This window comes from Syngnathus acus, chromosome 1, assembly GCF_901709675.1.
Source record: "Syngnathus acus chromosome 1, fSynAcu1.2, whole genome shotgun sequence".
In the NCBI taxonomy this organism is placed as follows: domain Eukaryota; kingdom Metazoa; phylum Chordata; class Actinopteri; order Syngnathiformes; family Syngnathidae; genus Syngnathus; species Syngnathus acus.
The window spans coordinates 10,303,588-10,326,254 of record NC_051087.1 but is presented as its reverse complement, the minus strand read 5'-3'; the positions used below and the strand labels follow the sequence as shown (position 1 = coordinate 10,326,254).

At 39.5% G+C, this 22,667-nt stretch overlaps 1 protein-coding gene across 1 annotated transcript; it reads right to left on the bottom strand.

Moving 5' to 3' along the window:
* Positions 1–4,461: 4,461 nt before the first annotated feature.
* ccdc85al (coiled-coil domain containing 85A, like) lies at positions 4,462–22,181 on the bottom strand. The gene is made up of 4 exons (XM_037257589.1): positions 21,523–22,181; positions 19,211–20,294; positions 7,272–7,329; positions 4,462–5,814 (listed from the first exon to the last, which is right to left on the bottom strand). The coding sequence occupies exons 1-4, from the start codon at positions 21,766–21,768 to the stop codon at positions 5,796–5,798; spliced, it is 1,407 nt and encodes a 468-aa protein (XP_037113484.1). The 5' UTR covers positions 21,769–22,181; the 3' UTR covers positions 4,462–5,795.
* Between the last annotated feature and the right edge of the window lie 486 nt (positions 22,182–22,667).

Below are 22,667 nucleotides of genomic sequence, written 5' to 3'. Positions count from 1 at the left end.
TGGGTTAAATAGAAAATGAAATATTTTCAATGAATGCTAAAAAAATACATAAAATAAACTGGTTAGTGAGAAATGAACCATCATGGCTGGATGATCCCTTTGAATTTTCCCAAAACTTTATCCACCTGCATTTTAGTTCAATCTTTGCAACCAAATTTGTCAAATGGCTGGTCAAGACTACTACTGCAGTCTTCTACACTTGGAAGAGAAGACTGACTTTGCTGCGCTTCACCACTTCAAATAAAACTAAGAAAAAAAAACAAAAAGAAAAGAAGCAAAATGAATCAAAGGTTTGGCATCTCATCGTCTGGCCTGTCTCCACTAATCAGTCCAGAGTTTGAGTTCAGTTCCGACTCCATCTCTGACTATTTCCACTGCTGCCACCGCATATCAGCTCGCACATCAACATTCCTGGACGTGTACACACACAACTGAAATAATATAAGGTTGTAGTTGCCGCTTCCCTCATCACCTCCATTGCACACATTTGGATGTGCTGGTATTGGTTTTCATTAAGAGCACCCGGCTCACATAAGAAGATTGAAAAATCATCAATCCAGTTTTTCTCACAGGAGTTATATCAATGTGACAAGTGTACCTCCAATAAAGTGGGAAAAGTTGCTTTAATAAGTCTTTCATTTCAACCAAGATATGTGAAAGAGGGTAATGAGAGATCGTTTATCTCTGTTGGCCATTAGCCTTAGTCTGTGAAGTCATTAGCCAATGTAATTAACTCGTATAATATTAAAATGAGAAGCATGTCGCACTGATGTGATTTTCTTAGCTTCTGACTGTGACCTACTTAGAATGAGGATTTAAACTTGTTTGTTGATGCTACTTAGAGACACAGTTTGTCTAAAATTCACATTGTCGTCACACTCAATATGCAGATTCAGCATAGAAGATTTTTTATTGGCTAAACTTGCCTTTTATGAGTCATGGATATACGTAGAAAACAATAATATCTTGCGTGAATGTCACACATGAATGCATCTATTCAAGTCACTGTAGCATAACAAAAGCCACCCAAATACACCAAGTCACATTGCAGAGACAATTTCTTATGTAATGGGTGTTTTTCTCCTATTACTAGTGAAATGCTGGCTGGTCATGCATGGATTATATTCTATACTACTATTATTCCTTGGACATTAACAATTGTTTACACAGGACTAGACGGTGATGTTGTTAGTTACTTAAATGTTGTACAGAGGCTGAGATCAACCGGAGTCAAATTCCTTGTTTGGCATGCACAAACTTGGCCAATAAAGCTGATTCTGATCCTGATCTTGAGAGAAATAATTGAATTTTAGATACAGATGTAGATAAATCTACTTGACGTCAAAAACATTTAATTTCCCATTATTAATAACATAATTGTGATGGAACGACATGCAGTGGAACCAATTGAATAGCCACTGTAAAAATAATTTGTAAAGCTGTCTGTGTGTGTGACGATCATTGGGAAAAAAAAACGTTTCCAATATGGGTCATTGCGTGTCAGTTTTTAAAAGTTCTGTGGTACCTTTGAAGTCCACCAACTCTAAGAGGATTCCAAGTTCCAAGCATTTGCTCTGTTTTATTTATTTATTCATTTATTCATCTATCTATTTATTTGTTTATTTATTTATTTATTTAGTAGGAGCAAGTTTTATATCTGTCACTGCTGGATGGTGGCACTGAACACCGCAGGGATGGCGCTACACCGGGCTGGGGGGTTGCGTAGCCTGTGTAGCCCTAGATAAGCCCCTCCACCATTTTATTTGATATTCTAGAATATATTTATAAATTATTCTCTCAACTCCACTTTGTATCTGTCAAGTCCCCCTTTAGACCCTGGAGAGAAAAAAAATCTTGGAGCTGACCCAGGAACACTGCAGTATTCGCCCATCATCACATGTCTCACAATTTGAGATACAAGTGAATTGAGTTAAAAGCTAAGTTTGAGTAAAATAAAATCAGGAGGTTTCCTCCCCAACAAAGTTATATAAGAGATATTTGACAGTTAGCTGGTGCATGATAAGACTATGGTACATTTGGTTTGCTTTTATGTAGAAAATCAGTTTAAACAATTTGAAATTTTGAGTTCAGATTTTTTTTAGACCTTATGTACCTGCAGTGTCATAAAAAGGGAGAAATGCTGGCGCAAATTCAAAGCTGCTGTTCACCACATTTCAGTGAGTAATAAAGGTAGAAAGTAGAGTTCACACACCCAAGATTCCCTTTTGTATACATCTATCACAGTGACAGATTATTGGCTCAAACATGATGGCAAAAATTGTACTTTATTCCCAGATCCCAGATCATCCATCATCATCTATGAATACAGATTTTTTTCCCAATGACTGAAAAGTATTGGACTGCGTTTCGTTTACGCTCTTGAAGTTAGGACTTATCCCTTTGCAGTATCTCGTGAATTTTCATACCGACATGTTTGGGTGGGGGTTATTTGCGGAGGCGAGGGTGGGGTGTATGTCTGCTATGTTATCTCAGCTAAATAGAAGTACTCCATTTCTCCTTTTTTTTTGTTTTCATGTATGTTCAACTGCACTCAAGTAGAGGAAACTGAGAATTTGAGTATCCCTATTGTCTTATGATTTGGAAACTGGTCACTTACTCCACAATTGAGTTGGATGTCATCACTATATTGGTCGTCATGCCTGTCAATTATGTGCCTTATTTCTGAGTGCATACACAATTGTGACTAGTCAGATTATACTGTCCTCTTACTCTATGCCTTACTGATGTCCTGTTGAGATTTGGGAGGGTGTTTAGGATTTAACCTCGCAATGGCTGGCAATGCAGATGGGGAGGATTGACCTGCTGTGACCTTGGAGGAATGCCCTGCTCAGCGACGACGGCGACCTCGTGATGCAAAACATGCTGCAATGCACCAAAGCGGATCAGTGCCGATACATGCACACACACCCAAAATCAAACACACTGCTGGCTGCTCACTTACACACATTTAACACAGCAAATCCACAAAACAAATACCTGTAATGCTCTATGTATAGTTACGCATGGAGGGATTCAAAATGATTGCAGAAAGCGCAGTTCTGACAATTGCTTATCCAACTAAATACAATTTTGATGAGATAATTAAAAAAAAAAAAGAAATACAAAAATTAACAAGACTTATTCGTATAATATTTGCTGTGGTCCAAATTCCCAAAAAAGTGTGTGTCAATCTCACTAGATGATGGAGAAAAGAAAATCACGTTCATCAGTTTGAATATCAAATATCTTGTTTTTATAAAATATTGAAGTGAATTTAGGTAGAAAATATTTTCAAATCATTGTCCTGCATTGTTGTATACATTTCACAAAATGCCCCAACTTAAGTGAAATTGGGGTTTGTATAGGTTCCACCACACTAGTGACAATCCCAAAACACCATAAAAGTTATAATATGATCAGATTTAGGTTTTAATAAGTTAAATATCACATTTCAAAGCAAATGAATTCATGATAAATTAAGTTTTTATGAATTTTAAATAAAGTATTAGTTCCACATTGGGAAAAACAAAATTCCTTCCAGCTCTGGTAACCGGTGTGGCCCAATGTGTCCTCTATTTAAATCTTAAATTTTTAAACCAATGGCCTTATTATTTTTACAGCAGCATAGTTATGTAGCAAGTGACTTAATTCATAAAAGAAAAAAATCCTCGCTATACATCGCAAGCTGCATTCTAAGGCAAAATGGCCACATCATTAACAACAAAACAACAAAAATACCTGCTCACTCCTACTAATTCCCAATGAACACACAGTGACTATGAATGGCCCTTCGCTCTAAAAGTTGTTCCTCGATTTGTTGCCGGATTGTGTCTTCCTCTTAAACACAAAACGACTTCCTCTCACATAAGCCCCTTCCTTCAAAGAATCATTCTGAATGCAGTTAAATAAATAAACATCCCCAGCTTCTGTTTTAAGGATTATTATCATTATACGTACATACTTTCCATTCCAGCAATAATCACACTTATAAAAGATGGCATTACTGTTTTTTTCTTGGATTGCATTATATTTTGTCAATACTCCTAATGAAGTGGCCAGTGTATGAACTTTGCATCAGATATCCCAGGATACAGATGGTAAGCGCCAATTGTTTCGACAGGATGTAATGGAAGGTGATAGCCACACAGGAAGGGGAGCTTGAGTTCCATTATTTCAGAGGAAATCCGGCCGACTGACTGTGTTGTTTTCCACTTGGAAGGATCAAACTGGTTCAGATGATGAGATCATATTTACCGTACATTGAAACACGACGGGTAATAAAGTACATTCAAACAGCTGAAATTAAACTTCAGATATTCTGTGTAATGTGGATTCCCATTTTGGATTTATATGGATTTCGTAAAAATATTTAAAATATATAAAAAATATATAAAAATAAAAGAATATCTTGGCATTCACACAAATTATGCATCCTGGCAAACTGAAAGAATTGCACAAATGTACATTTAAATACAGAAATCTGTTTATTATTTGATATATATCCTATACATTTTGATATATAGTTCTAATACCTGGAAGTCAAAAATAATGGTCATAATATATTCATATACATTGATATATATATATATATATATAGAAAACTAATCCAATAATCTACAATAACTTGGACTTTGTTTTCTTATAAAAAAGAGAGAAAAAAACAAAACATCTTCGCTTCAATCTAGGTGCTTTATCGGAGATGTTAATACAAAATAAAATGACACCTGGACTTTGCATTTTATACGACTACAACTTTTCCAGCAGCTATATGATCTTCTTTGTTTAAGACACAGGAAAATATGTTGTCTTTGCTTGAATATCTAGATTTGTTTTCCCCCCCCAACACGTTAGGTTTAACAAGAACGACAAGAACAAAATGGTGATGGTAGACATTGCTAAACTGAACATCAGATTACACAACTCTTAATTCCACACTTTCAAAAAATGTTAAAGGGAGAAGGGAGACAATGGAATCAGAGACCTTCCGAAGTTTAAGGTAAAGGGAAAAGAAGAACATGGGATGGTGAATGATGTGCTTCTCCATCAATGAGTTGTGTTTGTAAACAGATGGAAGGCAACACGCACACGAACCTGTTGGTCTGAGAATTTAGGACGATTTTGCACATAAAAATAGGCTTTGTAATTATAAAAACAATTAATCATGAAGCTGTCACAATTTGGCGGTTACTCAACAAGGTTTGTTTTACATTTAATGCTTGTTTATTTTGAATGAAAATAAAAAACAAACCCAAAAGCAAAACACAAATGGAGGCAAAAAAAAAAAAAAAAACATTTCCAAAGAGCGTGTGTTGCAATAGGACGAGCTTTCTGTTTATTCACTGCGGTTGTATCCTCCACCACATGGAGGTTGTGCAGGCACAGTGATGTTCATATTGCAGGAAAATAGTCCATTTTGAACATCTTCACTTTCTGTACAACTTCTTTCTAAATTCTCATTAAACACAGTATATAACACAGCAGAGTCATTCAAATCTCCCAGCATGCATGCATCTCTCTGACTTCTCTCTTGGATTGGCAGGGAGAGACCTCCATCCTAGTCATTTTATCTGCAGCATAGTTTTATAAACACAACTCCCCAAAGTGCTCAATAAGCGTAGTGGAGATGAGAAGATGAAGGCAGGCTGTTTTCAGGCGCTGTAGACATGAATGAGGCCGTGGCTGGACATCAGACCATCTGGTGCCTTGGACAGAATCCTTTGCAGCTATCAAGAACGTGGACGCAAGAGGGCTCTACCACTTTTTGCTTCCAAGGAGCCAGGCTGGTGACAATGAGGTCAAGATGAGGCATCAAAGCTGGACAATAATTGAAAAAGATATGTTACTTGAATGGTTGTAACAGTATGTAAGAGATACTATATGCACATATTCTTTGGTCCTCTCGTATTTTGCTTATGAGTAGCGTACATCATGGTCTGAATGTAAATTCCAATTAAGGCATCAAAATTAGTATAATAAAACCATGTTTTCACTTGGAGCAAAATACCATATTCATGCATTGCTAAATTTTGCAACTTTCATATGGGACTCACACCTGCAAGTTATTTAGGCAAGTAGAACTACTGTATGAAATAAATCACTTGCGTGGTACTTTGAGCGAACACTCGGAATGTTACGGTGTATTTCAACTCTTTTCTTCAGTACTGTAAGCAGCAACATGCCAAGCAATTGATTTCATCTGTTGAAACATCAATAAAGGGGGGGGGGGGGGCATTTTTACGCCCAGTCTACCAAGATAGAGGAAAACACAATGTGAAATGATTCCAAAGTTCTTTTTTTACATCAAGACAAACCACCTTCTTGTCAGATCATTTTAAGATTTTTTTTTTAAGACCATATGGCAGGATTTTGGTGGTGACACTTTTTTAAGGCATTACTTTAAGACTTGCCATATCAGTGGATTTATAAATGATAGTTTAGGGAAAATAGACAAATAAAGAACTGGATATCAATAGAAGCAAAAGAATATATAGCATGGCAAAAGCATTTTGTTTCTTTTTTTAGTTTGTCAGAGACTGATCCTCCTGCTCCAGCCTGCACCAGAGCTAAGGAACAGCTTGCAGCTAGCTTCAATTTTGATGCTTTTGTGAGTTCAAAAATCATCTTTTCTCCTCAAGAACACATTCTTCTTTTCCGTACTTGATATTTTATAGCAAGATGCAAAGGATGCAGGATCATGTGCTTGTTCTATTGCATAAAGTGAGAGAAAAGGAATGTGTGCAATGTGTGTCTGTAATTATACATGGCCATGCGTGGGTGCTTTGGTGAGATAGGAGGGGCCAGAGGGGCCTTTCAGCCTTTGAGGGAGAATATGCCTTATTGTCTCGCAGTCATTAAATATTAACTCAGCCATCTAACCCTGCCACTCACTGGGGTCTGATTGAAAATATAAAATAGTCACCTCCAACTATGTCATCCTGCTGTGATTATACCTAGTTAAAAAGAATTTGGAATAAATAAACTAGGTTATTTTGAACACCCTATCATAGAGATTATCACGAAGAAAACCTATTTTAAAAGTAAGGTGACATTTGATCCACTTACAGCGGGCAAAGTCAATGCAAAGCACCACAAGGCCTTAGTTCAATCTGAATAGTTTTGAAGAAAGCCAGTTGAAGGAATGGCATCTAATTACGGGATTATGGACCCTTGTGGAAAAGAACAGTAAGTGACCTTCATTTGCCATTCTTCTTCTTCTCTGATTCATGCAAAGGACATTATCAAGAAGGGGGGACAAAGAGGGAAGTTCTTACCTGTCCCATAGCTTGACATTTCTGCAGTTGTTGGTGCAGCAGCCGGCTGATATCAAAGCTGTGACAAAAGAAAAGGGGAAGAAGACAGCAGAGGGAACAAGAGGGGAGAAGTGACGGAAGAAAAAAAATAGGTTCATGAATGTTTCTTTGACATGGGAGTAACGCCTCATTAATCTCATGATTTATATATGGCATGTTTGAAGTGCCATAAAAAGCAAAATACCTCATAAATAAAATGCAGAGATGTTGGGCCACCAGTTTTCAGCAGAGTGTAAAGGGATGTACTTTTGACGCGTTTGTTTGTTATAGAACATGACAGATATAATTACAACATGAAACCTGAATGCACCAACTGGAATGTCCTTTAAGGGAATACCTTTCTTTGCTGTTTTGACAAGAACACAACTCTTTGATGTTTAAGCATTTCGGCTCAAACTGGGAGATGATTAAAATGTATTAGTTCAAAGCAACTAATTCTGTCTGCAATCGCATTGGATTTTTTAAATTTTGTGCACAAACTGAATTTCTAAAATAGCTATTAAAAGATTTAAGGTGGTAGTACGACATTTACAGTTCCGGATTTCAGGGAGCAAATACTGAAGTGCATCCTCAAAATCGATGAGCACGCGCGCACACACACACACACACACACACACACACACACACACACACACACACACACAGACACACACACAAATACCATCTCAGTTTGAGGTTGCAATCAGATATCCTGTTAGTAATAATGTATCCATGTGGAACAGGAAGTCTGGGATGTACTTGAATGCACTCTATGCAGGAAACGGAAATTGCAATAAAAATAAGTCAACGTGCACAGCTAATATAAGGTTGGCATATTATTTACGATGTCCTGCCTCACTTGACAATTCATATTTGATCATTTTGCCGATCATGATAAGTGACATTATTCAGGGTCACAATTGGCAACCATTGTTCATTTAATATTTGATGGGTGAATTGGATCTCAAGAGCCGCAAAACATCATGGAAGTCTTTCACCAGTACACAAACCACTGAGGGCCCTGTTTTCGTTAACAGTTTCACGTCTGCTCTGCATGAAAGTTGACGCATATACCAAAAGAAAGAAAACTCCAGCCATGCGCACAATATGCTGAACTTGCTCTCAGAACGAAAATAGTGTTGCTTAACTAAAAGTCTACTTTCAGAAGTGAAGTAATACAGAAGGTTGGGAATCTTGTACTCAACTTGGTAAGCTTGTAGCCTCAATTGCAAGTAAGTGATACTACATTGAATGTGTATGTAATTATTTTCACACTTGCTTAAATTATAAACAATGTGAAGTTATTGAGTATAGATGTATTAATTATTTCCTAATGTCATACTGTTTCATACATTATGCAGGATGTGTCACCCCCAAATCACCCCTGCTCGCACCCTGGCCACCACGGAAAATATTTCCAGGCTCTGACCCCAAATATGGGTCCAAACTTTTTCAAGTCCCTCTTTGCCGTTGGTTGCCCTTCAGAAAACATTATGTTAAATTCTTGCTCTCTCTCGCTCTTGATCTCTGTGTGAGTCTTTAATCATGTTTTCATCACACTCCTTGGTTCACTAACATCTCCCATTAAAGATTCATTGCACTCTTGTGACGGCATAGTTTGCTAAAGATTCCTCAAGCCACCTTCAATACCCCTAACTTAACCTTTCCATCCGTCTGTTGATCTTCGCAGGGGCGAAGAAAAGGTCAGTGGCCTGCAGGTATTTACATTTGGACAGAGGAGCGATTTTAGGACGAGGCAAGATGGCTTTATTTGTGTAGCGTACACCATTGTTCATTCACAGAAAATTAATACATACAGACACAAAATAAAACGAGATTCAATATTGAAATTACCGTATTTTCCGGACTATAAGCCGCACCTAAAAACCTAAAACTTTCTCAAAAGCCGACAGTGCGCCTAATAGTCCAGTGCGCCTTATATATGGACCAAATTCCTAAATTTAAACTGGCCCGAAGCATTGTGTCATGAAATCAATCATAAGTGGCCCGCCGAAGACTATGAATCATGAATCAAAAAGACTATGGATCATTATTTTGTGATTATAAAGTAATTTGTTGCGTCTGAGGTTGAAATAAAAAAGATAAAATGGAGAATGATTTGATTTGGATTAAAAATCTGACATGATGCATTAATGGTGCGCCTTATAGTCCGGTGCGCCTTATATAAGGACAAAGTTTCAAAATGGGCCATTCATTGAACGTGCGCCTTATAGTCCGGTGCGCCTTATAGTCCGGAAAATACGGTAATACAATAAATTTAAATCTGGTTCGAAAGGCGTGTGCACACATCGACATGCTTCATCCTAGCACATACCCCCACACATGTGAGGCAGAATCTACTGTAGGTACATTAAATGGGTGTGTTCTGTTTTGGTATGATGCATATTGCAGAGTAGATCTATGGCTGAGGTGGTCTGGTAGATCAATAAAGCAATCCCAACAATGACATCAATGCACTTACTATGAATGACTAAAGCTTATGAATGATGGGAGACATCAGCATACATCAATGCTTCTATTTTTCCTTATTTGATTTATGGAATCATTACATAAAGAAAAATAAATGCAGGTGTTCAAGATTTATTATGTGATCAGAGCAGATGGTGTGTTTAGAAATTAATAAGTAAATGTAGAGTTATCAAAATGTTCCTAAACTGATGTTTAGTGTTGGACAAAAAAAAGTGAAGTGGAAGACTTCTTACAAAATAAACAACAAAACACAAAAATTATGTACTCATATAATAAATCATATTGTGAACAAAAAATAATAAAAAATTGGTGCTTGTGTGAGTGAGCGAGTCAAAGATTAACTCAAATGTGCACCATCAGTCGGAACCATCCCAAAACATTCCCACCTCACTATAGTTTTATGAAAATTGGTCAAGGGTTCTATTTTTGTAACCAGCGCACATGTGGTTGGACAAAAAAAAAAAAACTGCTGCATCTTAATTTTCGTGCTGGTGCAAGCCTCCTCTTGCATGTTTGGGGATTTGGCAGACCGCGTGTTATTGTTTTTTTACCTGCCACTGTATCTGGTACAGTCTGAATGGGATAAATTGGATTTCCTATTTTCCTGGAATGCAGCTTCAGACTTGATTTGGAGGAACATTGGCTAAAAATGATTTTGCACGTCACAAGATTGAAATCTGCTATCTTTTGAGAAATCCTTGTGACACAAACTAGCTACACACTTCGAATCCCTTTCAACCAAACAATGCCTTTTATCAACCAACATATATGGGCAAGGAGAGTTAGTACAAATGATTTATTTTCTTAAACAACCTCAAGTGGATTCAGCTTTGGGCAGGGTGTCAATGGCAAAATTAGATTTAATGGGATGTGACAGATGTGTCAAGGGAAAGGGTTTCAGTGTCGGTCAGAGCCCAAGTGTATAGATAACATGATTACCCCAGAATAATACGAAGCTTAAGCTCCCTCTCAGCATAGCCCTCTAAATTCCTCTACAAAAAGATACACGGGATTAACTTGGAAGGTGACTTACTGTTTACTTGGTAGTCAAGGATCATAGTGTATTAGCCTACGCTATAATTTAGCAATTCATCAGAGGCATTCACCCGAAAAAAAAAGGACTTTTATCGTTTGATCAAAAAGAATGAGATGAATGAGAAGAGGTGATGACTGAATGGGGACTGACGTATGAAAATGGTTTGTCAAACTGGGACATCAAGTTGTTATTGACGTCTACATCAAGTCAGTAAACACATGAAGCAGGTCTACTATGCGCCACTCATCTCTCAATCCTCTTTTATCTGTCACCCGTACTCTCAGCTATTCTCTCAATTTACAGGATCAATGCAAGGTAATTTCACATGACCACTCTTCTCAGATCTCTGAAAAGGTACCGCATAAATTATTCAGGCAGGCCGGACAGGAAAGCCCATGGAGATGCAGGATGGATCAGTGACCTTGCGTTTGACTAGACGTCAGTCAGTCCAGCAATCTGTCAGTCAGTCTGGTGTACTGCCTGGCTGGTACGAGAGATACTTAGCTTAGGCATTCTTAGGCAGATCTTGGCCATGGAGAACAATTCCCGAATGTATAATATTGAGACTTTAAAGTCACCAAAACACATACAGAAATTGAAACGTTGCAATCTGTATAAATTAAGTCACTTCTACAATATGTGCTCATTAATGTCTCAAAGAATAACTTGCATTTGAATACATTTTCTCCACCGCTTATCCTGTTCAGCAATATGTTATAATTATGGAGGCATATTGTTTATTTATTGATGCACATATGTGTAGGTGCACATGAGCTGGAAATATTTGCACAGCAGATTTGACTCTGTCACTGCACATTTACATACCTAGCATAATGCAGCCCAGTCAGCTTGACTGTGGTCGGGACAGCCTTTGGTTGAAAAGTCAAGCCAGCCGCCACACCCATTGCTGGTGAGCAGACCCATCACCGGACCAAAGGGGGATTCAGGTTGAGGGGGCACAACATTTATTTGAGGAGGGCAGGCCCCCTCTTGCCTCTGCATGTAATTGATTGTCCATGTGCAGTATAGCTTTACTTTTATTTCGAAATTGGCCCTCGCAACACATTGCATAGTATGGACAATCATTTTTGTGATTGGCTTGACTTGGCTGGCTTGCCCACAGTCCAGCATGAGTCACACGAGAAAGGCCCTCTGCAAACAGCAACACTCACAGGCGCTGGGTAAACGTGGAGAGGCCGTCAACAAGAGGGCAGGCTTCGCGGGCATCACTGAGCAGCGGCTTGAACAGTCTGTCGAAATATGTCCTTATGTGAAAGCAGCACTCGGTGCAAAAAAGATTGGGGACTGCTGCACAACAGAACGGTGCTAAATCAGCCCAATTAAGCGGCCCCATACTGCAAGTCAGGGCAATTAATTTTTTGAAGGAGCCATGTGAGGAACTGAAAGCTACGGAGTTCATGCAAATGATATTGAGGGCATGGCATTTCTACAAATAAGATTAATATCTTAAAAAGCTCTATGGGATTAATATATATCCTTACTGATATAGTGCAAAGTTTAAATTAGAGAAATTGTAGTTTATTGTATTGTTGTAATATTTAGTCAATTGTTGAAAAAACTAAGTGAAACCTTATGTTGAATCAACAAAATAGAAAAAAAATCATCATAGCAAAATAAAAGAACATTATCCGTTATAATAATGTTTACTCTTCTGTTCTGTCTCTCAGTGAAGTAGAAATAGACTGTAGAGAGTTAAGAGCATGAAGCTCACTGAAGTAGAGCTGGATAATTGGAGCCCCGTTGGCTGATCAAGCCTGAGAACATTGTGTGTGTTATGCGTGTGCAGTCCTTTGTGTTTTTAAGGGAGCAAGCAAACATAGACACATTTCAAAAAAACAACCCATTCTCTTGCAACTGTTAACTCTTATGATTTGAATATAGCACAATTCTGTATTTTCTAAGCCTTTTCAATTGCTGTTTAGTGTTTCAACGAGTGGAATAACATCAGCAATTTGTTGTGATGTGTGCTCTGCAAGTATACTCTAACAAAACAGCTGAAGCAAGGTGGACACTAAAACTACCGTAATTTTCGGACTATAAGTCGCACCGGAGTATAAGTCGCACCAGCCATAAAATGCCCAAAAAAGTGAAAAAAAACCCATATATATGTATATAAATCGCTCCTGAGTATAAGTCGCCCCCCCACCCAAACTATGAAAAACAACGCGACTTATAGTCCGAAAATTACGGTAAATACTTTGCGAGATTTATTGCGATATGAGTCACAAAAGCAAATGTGCCAATATTGTGTGTTTTCAAGATTTACATTAACCACTAAGTTTAACACAGGCTATGTTGTCTGTTATATTGACAGAGGTGAAATATTTAACCAGACATTGGCTAGATAAACTAGTGCTTTATTCATTTATTTATTTTCATTTTAATATGTGAGCAACAGACAACTCTGTTAATGAATAAACCATGATTCAGGCCATGCCATGGGGAAGGTGAAGAGTTTGTACTCCTACTGCATTGTTCTAGTATTAATGTCTAAATGCACTTGGCTACATAACAATGAATTGAAGTTTCACAAATACAAGAACCACTGCCTTAGTTGTAAATGTTTTTTTTTTGTCTATATGGGTGCCATATGGGTGTCCGTGGTTGGGTCTAAGGTCACCTGGCCTCTCCATGAATGCAATTCACCCTCCATGTTATTGATGAAGACAGGTCATATAGCTGGAGGAACAGTTGAGTGTTTATGTTTGTATCTCAAGAAAATCAAAAACAAGTCTAGATTAAAATTAAAAGCTGGAAAAGGTGCTGAAAATCAACATACTGTGCAGAATGAAATTAGCGCTCAACTTTGCAGTTCCACTTTTCCTTCACTGAATCTTATCATCTGATACCTCTAGAGCACATTTGTCAAACACAAGGCCCGGGGGTCAGATACGGCCCGCCACATCATTTTATGTTGTGCATCAAATTCGTGTGTCATTACTAGAATTGCAAATTGTCTTCACTTTTAATAATATCTTTTTTTTAAATATTTGACCAGTTTTTACTCGTCTGATTTGAAAACGAGTTATTTGTCAGTTTGTTTTGTAGCTTTTACTGTATATAATATGAGGTGCTCATACATTTATTTGGGTTGACTGTCATAATGGCACTCCGAAAGAAGCTATGACTACAATGCGGCCCGCCAAAAAAATGAGTTTGACACCCCTGCTCTAGAGTGACAGCTCTCAAGAAGGCACTCAACTTCACCTCAACTAAACGTGGCACACACACAAACAAGGGTACTGCTGGTGATGTTAGGACAGACAGACAGTTTGCCTCCAGCCCAGTCGTGCCCCTACTAAATGACGGCTATGTCTAAACTTCCAGTTAATTACCTGGCCTCGCGAGCTAATTTCCTTTCAGCTCACTGAGCCATATCCCCAATGGCGCTATCTCAAAAGGACAAAGACCCTTCTCCAGTCCACTGGGTTTGCGTGTCTACCGGATGACTGGGGTTACTGTGGAACAGTTGCCACATACCTCAGGGGTTTGTGCTGGAGTGATGCTAGTACACGAAAAGGTGCCTGCTCGCTGACACTAACAGCTACTCCAATAGCCAGAATATTTGGAAGAATCATTCTATTCTTAATGAGGGCATGAATTATGAATGGATTGTTTCTTTTCGAATTTATTCTCGACACCCATCAAATCTTTACAGTCCAATGGGATGCTCTGACACTGTGCTGCCAACAGCCAGTCTCAATGTATTTATTTTTAAGTTCTTGAATGGAAAACATAATGTTCTGACTGTCCTCCATGATTAACAAAAAAAAATTGCTTTCTTGCTATGAGGCTTTTAACGCTTTGATCGCAGTTGCCACTGCTGCTGTCTGGAATTTGTATTTACTAGCAGTGTAACACCGGTGGTACCATCCAGGAAGCGCATTACGGAGACGAAGCTAGCTGCATCTCGATTCAAAATGACAATGATCTGCATCCAAAGTAGTTAACAAAATGCCTAATCATGCACTCCTTGGCTAATGGTTGCTTTAATGGCACACGGGCAAGGTTGTTGGGGATAATTCATCTCCGGTGTGGTTACAAATTCAAATGCCAAGGTAGCTGTTAAAAGTAACATTTAGATAGACATCCACCTTGAGAAGCTAAGCTCTGTCTTTACTGCATGCAAAGGGAGTACGCATTGAATTTAAAAGGGAAATAACCTGCAGCAGACTGTGTGGATATGTTTTAAAAAGAACCATGGGCAATAAAAACACAACTTTATATGCCTGATTAAACAATCTAAACAATATCATACTACTGTTGCAAATTCAAAGCATCGTGAACCGCAAGGCTGACATAGTAGATGAGGCTTTCTGCTAATAATACTAATCCATTAGAGTTACAGCAGCCAAATGTTTCCATAAATCCTTTTATACGAGCAGCTGTGACAAACATTTGGGTTTCTTCATGAGTCGCTAAGGATGTGACACTCCAGAATTTATCTTGGAGAGGAAGTGGACAGAGTGGAGTAGGAAGAGGAAAGAGATAGTGAAGAAGGCGGAAAGATGGACGGGAGGGGTGGGGAGGGGGTAGCCAGTAATCCACTCAAATTCATATTCAATCCTCTTTCCCTGCCTCAGCCTGCCAATCAGTACATCCTCCAGAAAGAGTGCTTTGTAATAATTTGCAATAATTGTAAAAAAAATCTCTGTCCAACAGCTGTTTTTAACATGGCAAACCGATTACGATGGAAAGAAGACAGAAAAAGAACAAGGAGAGAAATCTTAAAGCTAAAAGGTTGAATTTTAACTAAGACCAAAAGCAGTCATTGCATTTTACAGCACATTTGACAAGGTTAAACTAATACTGCAATAGCGTATAATGTCGTCAAGGCACAGCATTCATAATATGGATAATAAAATGAAAAGCTATTGATCCCCAGAAGGGAAATTCTGTTAGAACAGTTTATTTAAAAAAATAATTAAAAATCACCAATAAATTCGCTTTTTTTAACATAAATGTGAAGAAGAAAAAATCCTGAATATCTGTTGCCCTATGCCTTTGCATAATCCTGCTCACTAACAAACATACGGGAATTAGCAGTGTTAAAGGAGCCCGACATGGGCTTTGCAGCAACGATAACAACCATACTTTGGGCGCCCTAGTATTCTATTAAAACTTGGGGTTTTTTTTCACAAAATTTCCCAAATTGCTCAAGCAGTCGTCGGTACTATGTTTGCCACAAACTAACACAAGTTTCGGGAGTGGTTTAGACATATTTGTTGTATAAAGAAAGTCCAACCATCAGCCTTTCAGTGGCTCAGGTGTAGGGAGAAGAGGCTGTTCCTATAGAAACTTTGGCAAAAATTATGAGAGTAAAGTGCAGGTGGAGTTAGTGGCATCACAAACCGAAAGAGGCGGGGTTAGTGACATCACAAACCGATCCGCTACAACAGCCCATTTGAGAGTGCTGTTTGAGCTGTGTTGACACAAACAGGCAAGGCAAACATGGGTCATTCTCACAACTTTAGAGACTTAGTCAGGCTTAGGGATGCATATTTATGATCAAAAACCAGAAAAAATCAAAAGTTTCATGTCAGGGCCTTTTAATTACAAGAAACAGATTAATTTTATTGCTCGAAAGACTGTCACAAAAATGAACTGTCTATGAAGCACAAAGGAAACATTTTTGACTCAATGTGACTGATGAGCGCAGAAAATTATTATTTTTTTGGGGGTGGGAAGCACAATTCCCACATACGCCCATTCCTGGGCTGACTCATAACTGAGCTCACTTAAAGCTTAGTAGTATCTTTTACAAAGAGCCAACAACTGTAAATAGTACTCCATTGGGGCAAATAACTTTAAATGATCAAATAAGTGATAAAACAAAAAAAAGGCCTGCAAAATATAGATCATTACAAATTCCAGTCATGTTACATTTCTTAATTTGGTCTAACTGAATAATATCCTTCAAACTCATTTGTGCATCCTATCAGCACTCACTGCCTCACAAAAGGCAGGGGTTTGTTCCAATTTCTTTCATACACACGGTTCTTTTTTTTTTCTTTCTTTCTCCACTGATCATCTCAACAGTTTAAGATAATGTGGAACTTGTGATTGCTGAAGCAGAAAACATGATTAAGTCTCTTCACTTGTGAAAGAGACCCTCTGCGGTTAAAAGATAAAACCTTTTGGCATAGTTAGTGATGATTATTTATACGGTGAATAATAATTTAAAGTACAATATTTTATACTTTTATAGTGAGACGCATTATGTTCTAATAGTAATAATAATAATAATTTAAAATACAAAATTTGATACTTTTATAGTGAGGCTTGTTTCTTATGTTCTAATATCACACGTTCACATGTTCATGTTATTTAGTGCACATTGATTTTGTGATTCCTGACTTAAGGACCTGCACTTTTTTTAATACGTACTTCTTTAGTAATTCTCAAATCCTCAGAAGCCTCATTAATCGAGTGTCTCTTGTGTTCCAATGAGAGAGCAGGATAATCCTTCATGTTTACTCAGCATAAGTGGTGTTTTTAGTGCTTTTGGGGGGAATTCCATTATTTTTATGGCAAAAAATAGATAAAAAATAATGTGTGATACACCTCACAGAAGATGTATCAGCAGAGCAGAGGTCAGAGTGTTGTTTTTGTCCCGAATTTAAAAGGCTTAAATTTGTGCCTTGTTGAGTGCCACATGAACATGAGACTTTTATTTGTCAACAACAACAACACAGCTAGAGAAACAGCCATGTCACAAACACAAGCACGCACACACAAGTTCATAAAAATTGAAATAATACTGTGCAAAGAGCTTACGGGATAATCCCAGAAAGTGGAATGTACTACAACATCATAGGAATTAAATTCCTTCATCCAAAAAAAGAACATGCAAGAGTGGGTCAGGGGATGACACACACGGACATGGACACGGCAATATTTAATAGACGACCCTTTATTTATTTATTTTCAAATTTCCCTTTCAAAGTATTTATTTTCACTTGAACTGTTGCTTCAAGTTTTCACCTAAAAACTAACTATGGAGTGTTAACTGGGGTAGTTCATTCATCATCGTTTTTCAGAGGTTTTCTTTTTTTTTTTAGTAAGGGCTGTATGTCACAGACAAAAAAATTATTATGGTCTACTGCTGTGTCTTTGTCAGGCCAGTGGCGACAGAGGAATCCCAGAGGGACAATGCTCTTGGTAGATAAGCCACCAGAGCGACTGACCAATAGCCATAGTACATTATGACTTTATCACAACTCGTCCCACTGTAATGACTAACTCATGCTAGGAGGCTTAATGAAGTCCATATGGACCTGGATAAACAGTATTTGCTGTTTCTCTCTGAGCTAGATTCTCAACTGCTTTGCCACTTGGCAAATCACCAATCCAGAAAGCCAGAGAGTGCCCCGTGCACTTCAATTTTACAATTAAGAAGTAATACTGCAACGCCCTTTGTAAGCACAACCGTTCAAGAATGAGATGACGTATCACGATAAAGCATTACGGTGTGCACTTCGGCCACAAGCAAAAAGAAGAAACAGAAAGATGACCCAAATAAAAAGTTATGTGTGTCTTTACAATAATCCGCTGCAATCCCAAGAGATTGCAAAATGACTAGGGGAGAAATGTTTACAACTGTATCAGACAATCATCTCTAATGCAAAATATTTCAGAATGAATACAGAGCAATTTAATGTTTGAATGTTATAACATCAGGGCACTCAAATAAGATAGCTATAATAGTGACAGTAGAAACAGCAGATGATTTATAATACAGTTTTGAGACCCAAATGGGTCTTGCCCACACCCCCACCCCCCCCAAAGAACAATATTTCCACTGTGCAAGTTAAAGTGTCATAGTGAAATACAAAAGAAGTACAATTATGTTCATACAAATCATCTTCCATGAAATTCTGTCTTGATTTGGTTGGGCAGTTCATATGTTCTCTGCAGCACACATTTCACCTTGAGACAACCTTTAGTGTCGGCCAGTTCTGTGCCACTCAGCACCTTTTTTTTTCCCCCGGACTCCAGAAATGATTACAAGCCGCTGTGGGGTATTTTAACAGTGGCCAATTTGCTAGGCTATTTTTGTTATTCATCACACAATCTGATAGCCTTAAATTGCAGCATGTTTGTGGTTTGTGTAATTCTAACATTAGGCCTCTTTCACAAAAACAAATCTGCCCCTAAGTCACACTTCTGCACCAGGGTTCATGTGTTAAACTGTTCAATCATGTGTTCATTATTAAATTAACTTCAGGAATTCCACTTGGATTTTTTACTTATGTCGAGCTCCCGTCAACATAATCTGCTAATCAGACTGACACAGCATTTGTGAGGTTGTACAACAAAATGACAATGCGTTACATGATATTCAAAGGATTCATTCACACGCATAAAAACGTACCGTTCATCCCGTTATAGATGCTCCGATGATGTGGCGACAGCTCGTCTCCGCCCGACCTCCTCTGCGCGTCTCGAATCGGGCTGCCAAATTTCCCATGGTCGGGACTCAGACTGTATTGGTGCCTATGAGTCTCAGGACTGCCCCCTTGGACTATACAACTTTTTTCAAGGTGCTCAGCCGTCCCTAAATGTGCATGTCGAGGCTCAGGGCTTTCACAACCAGTACTGCTAATGCTGCTCCGGTGGTGCCTCTGATAGAGGTCACCGCTGCCACCTTGGCCCAGGTAGTGCTGCCTCTGGCCTAAAAGAAGGTCAGAGCTGTAGTGCTTTGGGTGCTGCTCTGGACTACTCCGTCCTACGTTCCTTCCGTATTTCTCTGGGCTCAAGCCTCGCATGACCCGGCTGTGGTCAGGCACTGATATGGAGCCGCAACGTGGTCGGCAGAGCTGGGGCAGAGTGTACGGGTACTCCAGGCTTGTACTCCGGTTGCGCCCGGCCGGATGCTCGGGGCTAGACACCTCCCTGTCGGTCATTCCTCCTCCTATGGCACTGATGCTGCTACATCTAGGTTTATGGGCCAGCTCGGGACTCCCTTTTTCCCTGGAATGTCCAAGGCCGCTCACTCCCACAGCTAGGTGTGTTTGCTTATGCTGATGGTGATCTGAGCTGTCAGCACTCCCTGCACTAGAGGTGCTGCTCCCATCCCCAACATCCCTCATTAGAAGACCCTGCCCAGGAACCAGCAGTAAACTGTTCTGGCTGTCTATGGAGTTTCGAGACCCCACGCCCATTCCAACACTCCCACCCGTCCCCCCACCTCCACCAACTATTCCTTTGTCCTCATCCAGGAGGAGACAGAGCTCTTTCAGCTCCAGGTTCTCACGGATGACCTCCTCCTGTCGAAGCTCTAATTCCTTGAGTTTTTGGAGATAGAGGGTCACCTCTTTGCGCATGATGCTAGAGCTGTATCGGCCCAGGCGCTGCCACTCCCTGGACACACGCTTTCCTTTTTGGCGATCATCATCCAGGAAGCAGCACAAGTCTCGCAGTTCACGGTTGTCTTCCTGCAGCTTCTGATTGATGTCCTGACAGGGAGAAATAGAAACACGTGAGGAAGGCAGATTCATTGACGTGATCCTTCGGCCCAAGGACTGGCAGCATTGTTGATGCTAATAAGAGCCAGAAGACGTCATAAATGTGTTTGTGCTTTGATGCACATTATTTTTCACTGTCAGAGTGCTACAGTGATTTCCAATGTAATTCCCTTGCATGGCTCTTTGTTATATTAACCACTGCAAAATGAAATGACATTGAAATGAAACCTTAATTCTTCCTGTCTTCCCGGACAATGCACTGACTCACCGTGTGGCATTCATTATACAGTACGTCAGAAAGCTCTGATTTAAAACTGGGATGGGCAACATCTAACCTTAGCGCTATACTTTTAAAATTAACCCTCTCACCTCTAGCAAAGATTCCCCTTCAATCCTCTTTGTGCAACAATTTAACCCTCCTCAATCCGTCCTCTCCTACTCTCTCGCTTTCCTATAGCCTCTAGTTCTTTCCATTGTAATTAGGTAGCTTGAACGGGTGGGGAGGTGACAAGGTCTCCTGGAAAGGCAAACGATTTTCATGTGATGCTACACCGGGCTGGCTTTCTGCTTCAACGTCAACATTGTGCCACTTTTGTCACAGTGTAAGCACAAGGATGCACACATTTTTTACAAGACATCTGGAAATTAAATATAATAATATGTATATAAATATATATTACATTATATATATATATATATATATATCAAATTAAATAATATATAAAAATATTTCTGACACTGCTTATTTCTGTTAGGCTTTTAAATTAAATGGAGCCTATCCCATTCACACTTACCATTCACACGCACCTAAAGACAAATTAGAATCTTCACTGAAACAAACAGGTATGTTTTTGGAATGTCGGAGGAAGCTGGAGTACCCAGAGACAATGCTCACAAGCACAGAAAGAATGCCAGATCCCTAATTCCAACTGTGGATGTAATAACCACCACCATGCCGCCCTCACTATAATAGACATAAAATAAAACTTTACCGACAAGCCAGAGAGTGAGTAGGCCTGTTGCCAATGTTCACTATTTGTAGGCTCCATGCCATCTGCGTAAGGAACCACATCAGGCCCACACAATGAACTTCAGGATAACCTCGAGTCTGACCCAATGTTTGCAGCCCATCACGCCCACTACTGTGCGCGCACCCAGGTGCGCTCCAATATGCTACTGCTACATGAGATCATCCCTCACCAAATGCTCGCCCCCTCACCTTCAGTCCCCTGATCTCGTTCAAGTGCAACTGTAAGCTGCGATTGACCTCTCGGATGAGATTTCCGTGGTCCAGAATCACGCTCATCTTGTCGGCCTCGGAGCGTCTCAGACGCCTCACCAGGTCCTCCTTGGTCCACTTAAACAGGTCTTCATCGGACAAGCCAGAAACGTCGTCCGCCGGACTGTCGGTCTTGGCGATCGACAGCTGCACCTGAGGCTGGGGCGGTGGAGTCGCTTTCTCCATTGGCACAGCGCCTCCGGTACCGACAAAGGGCGGAAAATACTCAGAGGGTTGCTGGTAGTCTTTGCTCGCATCCGCTCTCCCACTGACTCGTGACTAAAGGTTATCGGCTAAACATCCGTGGCATAGTTCTTCGCCGCCGCCTTTGCTCTCGACAGGTCTGCTGCTCACCACACTCTGCAGGCGCAACAGCTGATGATGCCGGCTGAGTGCTGGGAGGACGCTCTGCCGTCACTGCAACACCCCCATGGTCGAGGTGGGCTTGGTTCGAACGAAAGCCTTTCGTCCCTTTGGTATTCCGATTCCAGCTACAGTTCGTGAGAACGTGAGAAATAGTCGGTGAGCCTTCAGGGTCACACTTGCTCACACAACGAGAGCCGGGGAGGAGAGTCTGTGGTCAACGTCAGTATAATGTCTCTCTCTCTCTCGCTCTCTCTCTCTCTCTCTCTCTCTCTCTCTCTCGATCTCTCTCTCTCTCTGGCTAAGCATCATGAAAAAGAAAGTAGTCGTAGCGCCATCTAACGTACTGATTTTTTTTTTTATTCGATAACATTTTCTTTTGCTTCGTCCTATTAAAAGTAAATAAATGAACGACATACTCTTAAACCATCTAGTACACGTGCCATCTGTATTATATTCACGATTTCCAAAAACTGCAACAGCAATGTGCAAAAAAAATTCTATTACAACAACGACAAAAGGCATCAACAACAAATACTGTATAATTGCGGAAATATTCAGAAATATTATTAAAATACTATTACTTAAAGGTAACGCAAAAAAGTACAAACTAATGAGACAGATAAATGGTGAAACTTCCATTGTGTGTCCAGATGGATGTTACCTAAACAGAACGTGCAAAAATATATACTTTTAAATATTTATCCTGAAGGCAAGAGTGG

Bases quoted from the DNA above. Each gene is read 5' to 3' on its own strand.
- ccdc85al (XM_037257589.1), bottom strand. From the start codon at position 21,768: ATGGAGAAAGCGACTCCACCGCCCCAGCCTCAGGTGCAGCTGTCGATC. The intron at 20,295-21,522 runs GTGAGGGGGCGA...TCTCCCTGTCAG, and splicing joins ACGAGATCAGGGGACTGAAG to GACATCAATCAGAAGCTGCA. The intron at 7,330-19,210 runs GTACGTTTTTAT...CTTTTGTCACAG, and splicing joins CATCTATAACGGGATGAACG to CTTTGATATCAGCCGGCTGC.